The sequence below is a fragment of the Bemisia tabaci genome, chromosome 2 (genome assembly GCF_918797505.1).
Source record: "Bemisia tabaci chromosome 2, PGI_BMITA_v3".
Lineage (NCBI taxonomy): Eukaryota > Metazoa > Arthropoda > Insecta > Hemiptera > Aleyrodidae > Bemisia > Bemisia tabaci.
In genome coordinates this window covers 16,446,266-16,463,257 of record NC_092794.1, presented here as the reverse complement: position 1 = coordinate 16,463,257, position 16,992 = coordinate 16,446,266, and the positions used below count along the sequence as shown (strand labels likewise).

The window sequence follows — 16,992 nt, the reverse complement described above, 5'->3', positions numbered from 1 at the left end:
CAGTTGCTCCACCAAGAATTGATTGTTTTACATACATTTAAATGGAGAGAAAACAGTGTTACTAATTTTCAAGAGTAGCTCGTTTCAAGAATTTTGCAACTAAAACACCCTGCCATGCTAAGGAAGAACGTCGTATGAACATTCGAGAGTTGCCAAATTTCCTCCGATAAATCGTTCATTTTTTAGGAAAGTTATGAATATTTTCCCTTGAAATTTTCAGGAATTTTCGGTAAAATTGCGAGGAAACGTATCTGAAAAATTGGAAAAAAAAATATTCATAAATTTACCAGGAAATTCGTCTTTTATCAAAGGAAATTTGGCAACGCCTGAAAGTTCATACGGCGTTCTTCCTTAGTACGGCAGCATTCGACAACGGCGCGGGCTTTCCCCTATTAAATTATTAGCCGTGAATCTGCAGTTACGTGTTTTGTGATTCTGCGCGTAGATTGTTGAACTACAATCGAGTGACCTTGATCGATATATCCTTATCTTAGCAATGCTATCAATCGATCATAAGGTCATTCGATAACGAACTAATATAATAATCGATTCGCATGGACGGATTTAAGTTGAAGCACCGAGTGTTTGCTATAACAGGGAGAAGCCATATGCCATGTTCCAATCTTGTCACAGTCAAGTGCACATAATGTCGCTCCTCTGACGTAAGGGCGTATCTCAGTTCCTACGTGAACCCTGTTTTTCATATAAATCCACCCTTTCTGGGGCTCATGCGGGAACCATTAATGCGCCCTTACGTCGGATGAGCTATGATAATCGTGTCCTCGTCCTCTTCTTATTGAAATTTTCAGAGGAATGTAACTTATGCTGCCGTGCTAAGGAAGAACGCCGTATGAGCCTTCAGACCTTGCCAAATTTTCTCTGACGAAAACCGAATTTACTGGGAAAATTGTGAATATTATTTTCCAAAAATTATCAGAGAATTTTATACGCAATTTAATCCAAAATATCTGCAAATTTCAAGGAAAAATATGCTTGAATGTTGTCGAAAATACACGTTTTATCAAGGGAAATTTGGCAACTCTCGAATGTTCATACGGCGTTCCTCTCTAGCACGGCAGTATGAATCTATGGTATTTATACTGTAAGGAGCCGTTCATGAAATACGTTACGCTCTGGGGGAGGGGGGGGGGGAGCGTTAACGTACAAAATTTTTTTTACGAGTTAAAGGATAGAGAACCGTTTTTTAGAAATTTTTAGCGCGCAGCTTTTTTGCTTTCCATTTCCGCTCTGCTTCCACAGAACCGTACACATCAGGTATCGCCCGTTCATTTTTACGACATACTTTCCAGTTTTATTGTTGCTTTGCAGGCCGTTTTATTTCTTACAACCTGCTACGCGGCTCGGAACCGAAATTGTTGCGTCATTCTCCGCGCACTTCAAAACCAAAATAAAATAAAAATTGATCCGTGCAATTGACTTTTGATAGGCGAAGTTAGTGCGCTATGACGTCAACTGTTAGAGGCGACCTTCCTCTCTACCTTGATTAAATTAGACAAGTTAAGGCTTCCTTTGTAACAAAATTTGTAAAAAAAAGTGCGGTTCGTATAAATATCCGTAAACCATCCTTTCAATTAATAAAAGCTTTCTCGCGGATACAACTTATCAACGGCTAAGTAGGTTAAGGAGGCGAACGATGCTGATAGTAAGTTTCTCCTGTTTAAAATAAAAATTCCCCTTAATAATGTGCAACTACGGATTTAACTTTTACTTTTATGTATCTCTTTGTTTTGATATTTGAATTTTCTTTTGATTAACGACTTCATAGACTTATTAACGGTGAGACTTTAAAAGTGCACATCTCCATCTCGAGTTAGGAGAGGGAAGAAAGATACAAATTTTAAAAATCTCCAGAAAAATAGCCAAATGAACTTCCGTTGATCATAAGTTGGGTTCGGTTCAACTCGGAAACTAAATTAGCCTCGGAGAAAAATTTAGTGATTCTTATCAAACTGAAGGCGCCTAGAGCCAAAATCACCCCCACCCCCCCCCCCTCCCACAGATTGTAGGAGCACGATTTTTTGCACCTACTTCCCACCCTATAGAGAGGAGGCAAAATTTCACTTCTCAGGAACTCCAATCGAAAATTACCGGGCAGACATTCAGTTTTCGATTCCTCACACGTGAACTAAAGTAGCACTAATGTAGCACTATCTTTCAGCATTAACGTTGACGCTCTACATTAGTTGTTTCAAGTGATGGATTAAAAATTCCTCGACTCAAAGTCGAAGTTTGCCGCAATAGATTCCTCAATAGATTTTAACCACCAACTTACACGTTTTATTTGTTTATTGTGTTCAAGAGATTTATGTCCTGTTCATGCGATTTATGAGATGTTAGGGGTCCTTGGTCCCATTCTGACATGGCACATGACGACAATTTCTCCTCTCAAACGGTTGAGAGCTCAACAGTCATCGCAGACATAGAGCTTCCGAATCGGCTCTCGTTGCGTGAAAATGGTTCTACACTTAGAAATGTTCCTCCACACCACTTAATCGATATATCGGAAGCAGTTTTCCCGCGGTAAGATCTTTCTGCACCGAGCAGCTGCGAAGTCAACCGCATACGGCGCACGGTGGATCGAGTCACTTGGAGAGGTCGGACGAAAGGAAACTTTAAAAGCTCACAACCCCATTTGTATAAAGATTTGAGGTTCTAAATGTGGTTCCACTGGTTTTCTCGTAAAATTGTTTCTTGAGAGCACCCCTTAAAGCTTAAATTGTGACGAAATAAACAACGAAATTTGCGATTTTTGTCAAAAATTTCATGTCCGACTTCTCTAATTGATTGGATCAACTGTGCGGCGTAGGGAAGGACACTTCCTTTTTTCATTTCTCCTCCAGATAATCGATGAATTCACGATCAGGGGCGGGAAAATTTTAATCGGGGGAGTGGAGTGCAGAATTTCCACGCCTCGCTGAAAATCCGTCTCCACCCAGGAAAGATGTTTCTCCACCCCTGAAAAAATCTTTCCGCCCCTACGTATCCTTCACCACCTCTCGGGAATTCGTTTCTCTGCTCCCAACGAAAATCGCTCTCCCCCCGAGATACCACTTCTCCCCCCTTGAAGAAGGGTTCTCGCACAAACGGCGTTCCATAGCCGTGGGCCTATATCGGCGCGGCGTGACATCTGACATCCTCCAGTTAATTTTCTGCCGAGGCCAATGCTCACAATCAGACTTCGCGTCGACCTGTGGTCTGCGGTGCTCCACGAGCGACGACCGCATGAAGCCCCGTTTCCACAGGGCGGATAGCGCGAAATAAATCGCGCGACTGGGTAAAATGATTTAGATTTTCCTGCTACCTCTGACTAGAATACCTGTATAGCGAGAGTATGGACAGATCTTTTCATGGAGATCTTAGGGCCCAAAAGTGCAGCCATCGTTCTAACCAACTTCTAACATTACACACAAAATTTCACTGCCAGTCTGCAGAGTCTGCAAATTCCAATTCTAACCAAGATGGCCAAGGATGTACAGAAATGAGCGTTCTTCCGCAAAAATGAGTAAATTTATGTAAAAATCGGGTCAAATAAGCGCTTCAAAAACGACGGTTCGTAACAGTAGTATTAGTAAATGGTTCTGGATAATTGAAATTCATAGGTTGGCTGCATTTCTGGGCCCTAACTTTATTCGCAGAAGCATCGGCGAAGGCCTGATGGATTTTCGGAGTTTCACATTTGTCCATACTCTCGCTATACAGGTATTCTACCTCTGACCGGCGATTCTCGTCGTAAACGTCCGTGGCAACGGACATGCTCTAGGCCTTGTCCACAAGCGCTGAGTTCCCGGAACTTCGATGGAACAAGTTATGGCTGAGTTATAACTTATACCGTCTGCGCACAGAATAGGGACGGAAAACGACGCGCAGCTGAAATTTCAGCGAGCTGTTCTTCGTGTTGACCCGGCCGAAAAATCATTGCACCCGTTGGCGGGAATAGGCCGTGCGGTTTTCGCACTGTCGCCCGCGCCTTGTGAGACCGCAGTTTCTCGCGCTGGGTGTTCTGGAACATAAACAACGGAAAGCTGCATCGTCCTCTACCGGTGATCAAAGTACTCTTTTGTCGTAGAGCTTTGACACCCGAGTCTGAGGTATGATGTCCAGTCAATGTAGCCTACGCATGAAAGGAAGGGCGTCACCAAGGGCCCAAATCGGCCCCACTCCGAATTTCTGTATCACCAATGATTTTGACAGCTTTAATAAATAGTTTAAGCCGATCATCTAATGCCCTCAGCCATACGTATGGTCATATGTAATACCATGCCGTACATAGTACCATGTATATATCTCCGCATAAATTGGCCCGAAAGCCGAAAATGACCAGCGTCCGTGGTTTCTCGAGTTTTCATCAAAATTTTACGGGTTTCTTTCAATTTTTATTTGATTTTTAGTATCTGTGTTGTACGTGTTGCATACTTAAAAATTGAAGGCGCTCCCGCCTCACAAAGACTACACTGAGTTGATTGCGGCGCTTTGATGCAACTATTCGTGTTGCAGTATACGGTCAGTAGAACCGTGAGCACGGTTATTAGAACCGAGAGTATACGGTCATCATAATGGACCACTAGACAAGGTATGAATTTAAGCATTCTGATACATGTTTCTTAGTCAGAATTTCACGTAGAACACGATTCGCGCAACTAAAATTACTGAAACCAACTCCTAACGGAGATATTAACGTTTTTATTTCACATTGGTTACGAGGAATTTGAACTGCCCGCTCACAAGAAACTCAAAGCTCTACGTTAGTCAAATCGCGCACTACAACGGTTTCAGCAAGCTTCTCAATGGAGCAATGTTCATTTCCCACCATGTGTTGTTCAACTATAAGCAATTTGCTATAGCTAAGCCAAAGCGTCAAAATTGAGGTTGCCAGATTTTTAAATCGGAGAGACTGTCACGATAACGTTTAGCGCGCGATGTGAATCACGTAGAGCATTGAGTTTTCATGAGCGGGTGTTTGATTCACGCACCAAGAATCATTAAATATCTTCGTAAGGAGTTAATTTCGGTAATTTTCGTTGTGCGCATCGTGTTCTACGTAAAATTTCAGTTATGAAACATATGAATCAGAATGCTGAAATTCGTACCTTGTCTAGTGGTCAATTGAGAGTACTGGTACTGGTTAACTGGTAATTGGTTGTCTGTGTAGCATCAGGATTTTCCCGATTTGAGGTCAATCAGGATTAAATCCCGATTTCATCAGGATTTGAGGATAAATCGGTCATAAAATCAGGATTTGAGAAAAGTCGGTAGTCAGATCGGATTTTTCTATCGAACTATTTTTGTGAAGTTACATTCGCCTTGCGTCAAAAGTGACGACGTCTCAATTTTTCCCCGCAAAAATCAGGATTTTGAAAAATAATGATTCCAGGATTTAGCAGTCAAAAATCCGGAAAAATCAGGATTTCCCAAAATGAAAAAAAAAACAAAAAACCAGACACCCTGAGTTATCAGAACCGAGAGTAGTGTCATCAAAGTCGAGAGTACGGTCATCAGAACCGAGAGTACGGTTACCAGGACCGAGAGCAAGTTTACACAAACTAAATGGTGCTGCCGATATGGAACATCGAATCACGGTGCGTAAGACCGAACTTCCTTTTCAGTGCACGAATAAATTCAACAATGACCCTAGGTTGCGAAAGTGCGACACGGACAACGATAGTTTATTTTGAAGTCAAGGTTGGCGTAAACTATCCCTCTCCATGCTCTTGCCGTCCAAAGCAAAAAAGAAAAAAAAATAAGGAATAAAAGTCAAGGGCTATGCGGTAGATTTGAACTCACAGCTCAACTGAATTGCACCGCTTTACTCCTATCGCTACTATTCAGATTTATGTTCTAGTCACTCGCAAATTATTATCTCACGCGCCGAGTTTGACAGATAGTACTTCAAGTTCCTTTGACGTCACATAACGTGAATGTATCTATGTACGAACCTGGCTGGCCGCTGTGTGAACAGCCTATCTGTGGAGGACCTGGCGCCCTAACAATGTATGACCGTTCGGCGACCAGACATCATGATCAGGATCGTGTTCCTACAGCCAACTTTTGATAGTTTTTTCCACTTCTGGGGTTCAGTGGCGAGGCGTGAATGATCGATTATCGATATTTCCCCATTTGAAACTGTGTAAAAGAATCAATTATTGAGATGTTCGTTGCAAACACCCTGTTTATCGATCCTTTACCACAAGTTTAAACGATAGATCGATCGATATATCGCTAAGCACGCCACGCCACTTCTGGGGATATAGTGGCGAGTAAAGTAGCGGGCGTACAGACTCGGAAATCAGCCGCTCCAGTTAAAAGAAATAACTGAAGTTCGCTCACTGAGAAAATCGTGGGGTCACTTTAACACAATGTGTTGTGTCAATTAAAGAAGACATATTGTGTTGAATTGACACAACGGTGTTGGGAGAGTACTTTTGTGTACGTACATCACAATTATGTATCAATTCAACACACTGGAAAAAAAGTCGCCTGGATCTAGAGTCCAGACTCTTAAAAACATTGACAAGAAAAAATACTCTCGATTCAATTGGATTTTTTACTTGAATCAAAAAGAAATCCGCCCAAATCAAGAAGCTCGGCTCTTCGATTTAAGGTAAAATCGGATTGAATCAAGAGTATTTTTTCTTGTTAATGGTACTAAGAGTATGGACTCTGGATCCAAGCTACTTTTTTTTCCCAGTGCACAACTTTTTTAAGTTGAATGAAAACTACTTTCAGAGCTGAACCAATTACATCAGATTTCTTGCAGTGTATTCTTAAAGTTTTCTTTTTACTTATATACTAGGGGGCTATACGACTTCTGACCGCCTCGCTGTCCAACGTGCAACGCCGAAGGCTTCGAGCCTTAGACGTTATGCGTTATACGTTACTCTTAGAAGCAACATATATACTCACGATCAGTTGTGACGGTCCGGTAACGTTATGTCTAACGTTATGCGTCACACGTTACTCTTGTGAGTTTATATCAATCATAGAGTATGATTTTTTCTTTGCAACTGGCAGCCAGCTGAATATGAGGTTAGGAGTAGGGGAAATTCTCATATTCAGTTTAAAATCAGGCCGCCCCTTAAACAACAGCTCAAGTGCCCCAATTTCAGGAGTTTATATAATGACACCCATATCAAGTTGGCTTCTTTTTTTATAGTTCGGTTTTACCTTAATTGCGAAGGCAAGAGGAAAAAATGTATTCTCTCATGCTGGGTGTGCTACACAACAAAGCGAAATCCTCGTCTGAGAAATGTAGTCAATTAACATTCATAATTCGAAGAGCGCTGATATTGAGAAAAATTTTTGGGCGCTCATTTCAAACATCACCCGTCGAATACTTTTAATGGCACGTATACGATATTTTTGGAGTATGAGTAATCTTAATCCTGAATAGGATCATTGCATAACACGACCGAAAACCCGCACCGCGTTTTGTTCTCCGTCTCCTCCCTCTTTTACCGTTTTCTCCCACTCCGAAAAATAAGATTAGGGAACATTTCATTTTCAATTTTTTTCAATTTAAATGTCAAAGCACGAGACGGAGCATTGGGCATTTTTTCCTCGTCCTTTTTTGCCCCCTCTCTTTGTTGATTTTGCAGAAACGCGAGCGAGTCGTTTTGAAGAAAGACAGGACTATTCGATTTTATACCATACATTTGCAAATTCCGCCTCCATCAGGGTGTCTAGCATCAGGATTTTCCCGACTCTATCAGGATTTGCGGTCAATCAGGATTTGAGGAAACATCGATCGTAAACTCAGGATTTGAGAAAAGTCGGCCGTCCGATTGGATTTTTTTATCGAGCTATTTTTGTGAAGTTACATTCGCCTCTTATTCTCCGCAAAAAATCAGGATTTAGAAAGATTATGAAATCAGGATTCGGCAGTCAAAAATCAGGATAAATCAGGATTTCATAAGGATTTCCCAAAATGGTAAAAAACTAGACACCCTGCTCATATTTTCAAAAAACATGCTCGGCGATGATCCATACCATTACCTTTAGAAAAACTTCCGGACTATTCGATTTTATACAACACATTTGCAAACTCCGCCTCCATATTTTCAAAAACCATACACACGCACTCTGATGATCCATATCATAACCTAAGAGGAACTGTGACTTCTCCAAGCCTCAAATCCGAAACAATAACAATGAAACCCAAGACTCGCCGTCTACTTTTTGATATTATTAAGTATTAAAATGTGAAATAGCCCAGTATAGCTTAAAGAAGAATAAAAGTTATGCAATTTCACCTCAGATTCTAGTCTTAAAATCGCAAGGGTTGTCAATTGCCAACCTCTCCCTTCCCTATTCCCCAGCATCCGAAATTTGACATCTTTCTGGAGGAATATTTTCTTGAGAGTATATATTCCGAAATTTCTCGAAGTTCAGCTTCTTTTGGGAGAGAAGCAGAGCGCTCTAAGAGAAAGGGGATGTCTCCTTGACCCCTCTCCCCCCCAGGGGACATATTTTATGAACCGCCCTTCAGCGACCAATAAAAAATTCGCAAAATTCGAAGAGGTAGGAAGGTTTGACTGCGGGATGAAAGTGCTGCACACGATACAGAGATCCAGTGATCCCATTTCCCGGAACTATATAGCACCGAAATCCGGAACTTTGAGATTTTCTTGCATTTTTCCCAGAACTTTTGGAACTCCCGAAATGTTCCGGATTTGTTGCATTTTTCGGAACTTTCTCGGAACTTCTGAAAAAATCTAAAAGGAATCCCGGAACTTTTGACGGTCATGAAGTGGGAGACTTTGGAACAAAAAAGTTCCGAATCATGGAACTATGGAACTTCTGACGGACATGAAATGGGAGCACTACAGAGATCGTTCGCTGTATCGGAACTTCATAGGCGAATCCTGTTCATTTATCTCCAAATTTCGCATTTTTTTTCATGGCGAAGAATTATTCTCCACTCATTTTTTCTTCTTTTCATCTTTTTTCAAGCCGAGACTACAAAGTACGAATCTATTTTACATTTTTTTGTCAAACACATGCGCAGAGGCTATCCGCGGTTTTTTTTTTTGGGGGGGGGGGGGGGGGGGCTGCCTATTCAAAATCTGCCAAGATTTTTGACTCATTCGATGCGATTTATTGTACATCAGATCGATCATGTCCAAGAGCAGGGACGAATCACCTGAAGTCGTAGGCGCTTATCTCGGCGCAATCTTTTGGTCTGTTAACGTTTGAAGGGATTATGCAAACTTAAAATGGTGTGAGCCCTTGAACTTCAGCTCAGGTAGTATCGCATTCTCGCCGTAGTTACGTAGCTCAGAGTCGTCGTGGTCGCGTGGAATTACGTCAGACCAAATGGAACAAGGTGATTGAACCTATACCGTTCGCGCACATCAACTCTATCGCCCGCCGCCGTTGGATCAGTGCACCGTTATCTCCACAATACAGGGAACAGCAGGCTGATTATTGAAATTGACGGACAAAGCGATAGACAAAGAAGACATAGGGAGTATGGAGCGATCCTATTGGTTGAAATGGGTGGTTCTTACATGTAGACTAAGGCAGAAAATGATGAGCTAACCACTGGGTCTCAGGTGGGCCGTGGGTTGCCGCACTGGAAAAAAAAGTCGATTGGATCTAGAGCCCGGACTCCTAAAAACTTGACAAAAAAAATACTCTTAATACAATCAGACTTTTTGCTTGAATCAAAAGGAAATTCGCCCAAATCAAGAAGCTTGGCTTTTCAATTCAAAAAAAAGTCGGATTGAATCAAGAGTATTTTTTCTTGTCAATGTTTTTAAGAGTCTGGACTCTAGATCCAAGCGGCTTTTTTTTCCAGGGCGTTAGTTAGTCTAAAACCGAAATCCTTTGTCTATTGCAACCTCCCGCCTCCACTAATAGGGTCCCTCCATATCCGTTTTGTCTTCTTTGTCTATATAATAGCTTTGTCCATCGATTTTAAAATTCGGTCCGCAGGGTGTCTACAGGCTTGGAATAGCGCGAATGGAGTTCTTCCACCTGTGGAGTTGCGATGCGAATGCCGTTGTGTAAAATTTCGCGTTAAACACCACGATGCCATCTCCAAAATCAACTCCTAACCTCATCAGAAACAGCTCTGCAAGTTCAGGCCGTAATATAGGGATACTCATACTTCACGCTGCGTTGAGAGTTCATCTTTATGTCTGGTCAAACTCTCCATGCACGGACTGGGAGCAAATACACTAGCAGGTTTTTTATTTTGTTTGAGGTGTCCAAGACAGGAATCACGGCAACCCTTCTAATGTATTTGATCCCTATCTGTGCATGGAGAATTTGACCATTACTGCCTAAACTTTGTTAGAGCTTTTTTGAGCTTAGGAGTTGATTTCAAAGGAAATCAGTGGCACCGACGTGTTTCTCGCAAAGTTCTACATCAGATGAAGCTCTTAAATCACAAATCCCTCACACATGCAAGAACTCTGTTGTTAGGGACTTTTATCACGTCAGGGAAATCAGGGGAAAGTCAGGGCATTTTTTGAAAGACTTGAAACTTTCTCTACAGTATGTGTGCTCTGAACGGGTTTGAACCGGGTCTGAACTGAACAACAGTTTTTCTTGAATTTTCTTGAAATTTTCTTGAGATTTTTTGGGAGTTTGCTCGATTTCTCGATTGATAATCCCCCAATCGTAGTTTTCTAATTTATTTACTGAAGAGAACCATTATTCATCACAGTACATACTGAAGTAGGTTTTGAAGCTGTCATCAAAAATTAAGAAATCCCCTGAGGAGCCACAAGAAAAACTTGGGAACATTCCGAATCTTCCAAGACTTAGTCTCTCGGGAAAGAACTCTCTATCCTCTTGTTAATAACAAAATTTTGAAGTGGAGATCTTTCAAATGGGAACGCTAAAAACTCTCTGAATCCCTGGAATGTTTCGTCGCACAGTGGATCGAGTCAATCAGAGAGGTCGGACATGAATATTTTGACTAAAACTGAAAATTTTGTTGTTTAATTTGTCACATCTTAAATTTTAAGGGGTGTTTTAGAAGAAAATTTTTCGACAAAACCAATGAAACCACTTTTAAAATCTCAAATTGCTGTGAGCGGCGTTGCGGCGTTATGAGCTTTTAAAGTTTCCAAATCTTGTTCGACCTCTTCCATTGACTCGATCTACTGTGCGTCGATGAAAAAATATGAGAAATATAAATTGAAGCGCGCCCTTCTCTTCGACTATTTTTTTTTGTAAGAGCAGCAGCAATTTTGTATACAAAATATTTAAACTGATCACCATTATGTCTCAATTTCGACCAGTGTCAATTTTAACGAACTCTCTGTCATTTCACTCTTCTTTATTATCTGTTGCAGTGTGTTCGAGCGTATGTTGAATTCGAAATAAATCAAGGAGCCTATCACATTTCATGCCCGGATGCTCAATGTAAAAGTCAAGGAATCATCCAGATGGAGGAGATCGAAAGTTTAGTCAATTTCGATGAAGTCGAGAAACACAAGCGCTTTAAACTTAATAAAGGTAACATTCTCCTCCTGTAGTTTATTTTTTTTCTAACATAGGTTGGAAAAAGTGGTACCGCGCTTAGAGCGCAGCTATGCCCGGCAGTGAAAGTGCCCTCACTCAAAGTTTTGACCATTGAGACATTTACTGGATTTCATCTGATATTAATTATTTTTTTTTTCATTTTACTTAAAGACTAATGTTTTTGATAGATCTTGTTAATTTGAACATCTTAGAAAATGTGAAACTTCGAAAAAGAAAAATTGTAACAAGAGCACTCGGTAAAAAATTCCTCTGCAATCACCTCTGTTTCACATGTGGAAGCGTTTTCTACGAGGATGAAGAGGCCGTAACTACTCAGTTTTATGACGTCAAACTAGCGGAGTGGTCGCTTTGTTAACCAATCAGAGTTTTCGATCGGCCAAAGCTGTATTGAGCGGTTCGTTTGAATTTTACTATCAGTGGAATAACGATTTTCGGTATTTAGCTTCCATTTCCTATCGGACCAATTTATTTACGGACAAGTCAGTCTTCTGAAGTGAAATTGTATCTCTGTCGAAAAGGTTCTTATGCATTTCTGCATAAGATCAATCAATGGAAAGAAATTAGCACAAAAGGAACGTGTGTCGTTCACCTACTAAACGCATGACAGAAGCGTCGCACAGTAGTGGATCGAGTCAATGGGAAAGGTCGGACATAAAATTTTTAACTAAATTGAAAATTTTAATGTTTATTTTGTCGCATTTTAAACTTTAAGGGGTGCTTCTTGCAGAAAATTTTACGAGGAAACCAATGGAACCACTTTAAGAACCTCAAAATTTTGTATGAACGGAGTTAAAAGCTCTTGAAGTTTCCACATTTTGTCCGATCCCTCCTATTGACTCCATCCACTGTGCTTCGTTACGACCTAGCTCCATTCTTCTGTGTCACGATAGAAGTTAGGGTCTGACTTGAATAAAAGCGGTAATGTTTCCTTTTTACAGAGGTGGAGCTGGATAAGTCGAGGGTGTGGTGCCCCCGGCCCGGGTGTGAGACTGTGTGCACGCTGGCTTCAACCGTAGAACGGACAGTGCCGCAATGCGTGCACTGCGTAACGTGTTCCTTAGACTTCTGCTCCAACTGCCGGGCAGGCTGGCACCCCGGAACTCCGTGTCGACAGGAAGACCTGCAGCCTTCGATCCCTGGCGTCTCCTTCGACTCTGAACTCATCAAGTGCTGTCCCATGTGCTCCGTCCCCATCGAAAAAGACGAGGGATGCGCTCAGATGATGTGCAAACGCTGCAAACATGTCTTCTGCTGGTACTGTCTAGCATCGCTTGATGTAAGTGCATCCATTCATCTTTTCATATATATCGACGGTGTGAGTCGGCAATCACATAACTCGGTTTGCGACGTCGCAGACCTCTTGTCATACTTTATTTTTTACGGAAAACTACTCAACAGCAATTCTTTATAAATGCCGTGATTTTTCTTCTCCGTGCGAAGAAAATTCTGCAAAAACTTAAAGGACTGATGTCAATTTGCTCTCCTTTAAAAAAATAACATAGAGACGGAGATTTTTAGATTTTCTATGAATTTCAGACACCGCAAACGAGATATGTGATTGCGGACTTACGCCGCGCCGCACTATGGTCCACAGACCCTATTTAACGGAACTTTAGTCAAATTTTGAAGGTGGAAAAAATTGAAGTTTGGCACTACAGTTTTATCATACATACTCCCATGGATCGTCACCTAAGTTTTCATTGCCTAATAATGATTTATAAGATTGTGACGGACCCTAACAACAGAGCGCGCGACAGGTCTTCATTAGCTGATTGTGGGCCGCATTTGGTGGTGCGTTACAAGAAGTTTATTTTACCGATTTACGCATCATCTATGTAGATTTTTGGGCAACATGGTTCCACTTGATGGCAAGTGACTTCCTTTTCATCCAGTTGCATTAATTTTGAACTGAAATTTTATGCTTTTTAACGCTGCAAACATACGCCAAAAAATGATAGAAATCAGTGAAATTTGTAATTTTTAGGAAACTCCAACTTTTTTTTAATTCTAGTTAATGCTTTGCGGATTGAAAAATCTTGTTCCACATATCCTTAAGTTTAAAATGAGGCCAATTTAAATGTCGCCTTTTGTCGCCTAATGGTCGAAATGAATTTTTTTTCGGATGCACATCCGTGCATCAAAATGTAGACTATTCCATGCTTTTTTGGCGTTTTTGCGACTGTTAAATTTTTTATCAGTATAAAATAAAAGTATTCCGATATATTTTGATCTACTGAGTCCGAAAATGACCTTGGTTTTTTCTTATAACCTCTCTTTTTTCCGAAAAAGCGACTTTTTCCTGGGAAAATGAGCAAATTTGACGTATTTCTGCCATGATTGCAATTCATGTTGATAAATTACATGGACCCGCGGTAAAGAGATTCTGTTATGTATATTAAGCTGGTAATCCGAATATGACCTAGGTTTTTTTTATCACGCTCCAGTTCTCCGATAATGCCGATTTTCCCGAGCCTTTCGGGTAAAGCCTTTTCCGGACTCTAAGTGTGTTAAAAATACATTTTAAAAATGATTTCGATGTGTAATATATCGATTCTTATGCATTTTGACTTGCTAAACCCGAATATGACCTTAGATTTTCCTATCACCCCTCATTATCCCGGAAAATTAAATTTTCCTCGGAGAACGAGCTTTTCCGGGTAAAATCGGCTTTTCCGAAAAATGAAGGGTAATGGACAAAAACGGAGGTCATATTCGGATATTTACCGCCTAAAAAATACATAAGAATAACCTGATTTTGATCGAGAGACATTTTTGTTACTATTTTTATACATGTCAAAATAGGGTGGAAAAAATCTTCAATCTTAAAAGCGCCAGAAATTACATTTGAAGTTAAGTTTCTCGGTCAGGATGTTAATATTTTGTTTAACTAAGATGTAAAATGAAATCAGCGACCCAAAAATTCTAAGATCCACCACCTTTTATGACGGTGCAGTGCATTTTCGAATAAAGTTCCGTTAAATCCAGTCTGTGGACCATAGTGCGCCGTCGATAAGTAAGATACTGACAGAACTCACTGCAGCCCAATGTTGAAATTTTGTAGTTGTCGGCCGGGTGTGATTGGTCAGCGTTATCCTTCGTCCTTTTTGTCGTGCCGTTAAAGCGTGGATTCAACCAGAATTTGACGACGTAGTGTCGGCAACTCAAGAGATGCCTTTAGCTTCTCGATGATTACACTTTTTACCGGCACGACAAAGAGGACAAAGGATGAAGCTGACCAATCACATTACTCAATTCTTCTTAATCTTTACTTGTCCGGTCGACAAAAAAAGAATTTCAACAAACAGACTGCTGCGGACTGACCGTTGAAATTGATGGATAAAGTATAAACAAAGAATACATAGGGAGTATGGAGCGATCCTACTGGTTGAAAAGGGTGGTTTCCATAGTCTAATAGAGAAATTGATGGACTAACTATGCCGTCTCTTGTGGGTTGCTGTTAGTTGGTCCATTACCTACCTCTTTTGTCCATTGCAACCACCCGCTTCCACCAATAGGATCCCTTTATTTCTCTTTTTTCTTCTTGTCTATAGCTTTGTCTATCAATTTTAGCAATCAGTCCCTAGGTAGGTGGAATGGAGCTAGGAAGAACAAATCCACAGGGGATAGAAAATTTCCGACTGGTACTCCTCATAGACAACTAAGGAATGATGTTCACTTCCTCTGTCTGAAGGGGACATTTTAACTAGGGCTGAAGAAGTTTATTAAATGAAGTGTATCCCATGAGTAATGTGGAGAAAGTGACAAATCGTTTAAAATATTTGGTCGTTGGTCATTTCTAGTGAATCCAGTCCAAATGTGCACTTATTAGAAAAATTAATTTCTGGTGCTAAGTTTCTGACCCCAAAATTCAAACTTGAAATTTATTCTCTTTCAAAAGCAGCTCTCTAAGGGGCCGGTCATAAAACATGCAACCATCTGGAGGGGAGGAGAGCCTAGAAGAGTGTTACACCATTTTGTTTTTACAGGTTGAAGGATACTATGTCACGGATGTTACGAGGGGGTAGGGGTTCAATGAAACAGAAATTTAGCAAGCTAAGAACGGCCTCCAATTTTTCAATTTTTTTTCTTAAAGATTTGCATGTATTGTTACCTTCCAGAATGGAAATATAAACAATTATCTGAAGCTTTGAATAACAGTATAATAATGTCTTAACAGGATAAAAACATATAATTTTATGGCAATTTCTCATCTGAAGACAAGTTTTTTTTGAAACTTTAAACACGCATTTCTTGAAAAAATTTGTTTTCAGTTTAAACAAATTTTTTTCTTCTGTTTTTTTCAAAATTATAAAAGAATGTCTTTTGATTCCTTTATTTGAGCCATTCTTTGAGTCAATACTAGATGTGTCAATTGGAGCCGTCAAGAATTGAACCTTTTTCTGTTTCCAAATCGTTGAAAATGGCTGCTTAAGTACCATTTCTCATCAAGCTACTACTAATTACAATCGATCCTCCGTTTTTTGGGTTTGTTTTAACGATTGGATGTAACTTATGCTCTGAAGTGCTACTTTTCCCAAAAAACGCATATGATTATGTATATTTAGACTGATAGGACCCATAGAAGCAAGCCCATACTCCAACATTTTTATGAATATTTTACAAGGCTAAAACAAGTGCAGTGGCCGTAATTGTTTTCTTCTTTTTTTTGAAGCATCTTAAAAATTTCTTACTTTTTTTCGTAAAAATTCCGTCAAATTTTGCTTAATTCCATGAAAAACAACCACAAAGGATTTAAAATGAGGGACTTGAAAAACAAGGTGCATAAATGCAATTTTTGCCATTTCAAGAAATACATGTTTAAAGTTTCAAAATTACATGGAGCTTTATGGCAGAAAGGAAGTTTATACTCACTTTTTGATGCTTTAAAGTTGGATTTTAGTCGTGAATTTTTTACATGATATACTTTCAAACTAGTTTTAGTTGAGTTCATGAATGTCTTAATTTTCTCAAAAACTGCACTTATGTGCCTTGTCCTCCAAGCCCCTCAAATTAGTGCTTACACTATAAACAACCGTAAATTAATCGTGAAAGAAGAGATTTTAGTGGGCGGACAGGAACAGAGGAAAAAAGCCCTAATACCTTAAGTTCAGGATATAATTTTATGTGGTTCAAATAATAATTTGTTAGGCGGGACATATTTTGGTATGCTTATCCTGCAACACCCTATCCTTTGCTGTAATGGGTTAGTTGCGCTGGTCACAGAATCGTGTTATGATGCTTGATTCTTATAGATTAGCTAAAACTAATAAGATCCGTTCAAACCGCAACTTTCTACGTTCAATATTAATAGAGAAACCGCCCTTTGAAAAGTTAAGTTTTTGACGTCATCCATCGCGGTAGTGACACCCTTGGTTTCTTCCACCTTGCTTTCATCCAAGTTTCATGTTGAGTAACCAGTGCTTCACTGACTGATGAAAGCAAGGTGGAAAAAACTACAGGTGTCACTACCGCGGTGGATGT

General features: G+C 40.2%; 1 protein-coding gene across 1 annotated transcript in view; it reads left to right on the top strand.

The window, feature by feature from the left end:
- LOC109033695 (uncharacterized) overlaps positions 1-16,992 on the top strand; it is a 79,489-nt gene that overhangs the window by 55,402 nt on the left and 7,095 nt on the right. Inside the window, exons 3-4 of the mRNA XM_019046414.2 lie at positions 11,322-11,484; positions 12,450-12,787. Coding sequence (XP_018901959.2) covers positions 11,322-11,484; positions 12,450-12,787 — 501 coding nt within the window. The remainder of the gene's footprint in view (positions 1-11,321; positions 11,485-12,449; positions 12,788-16,992) is intronic.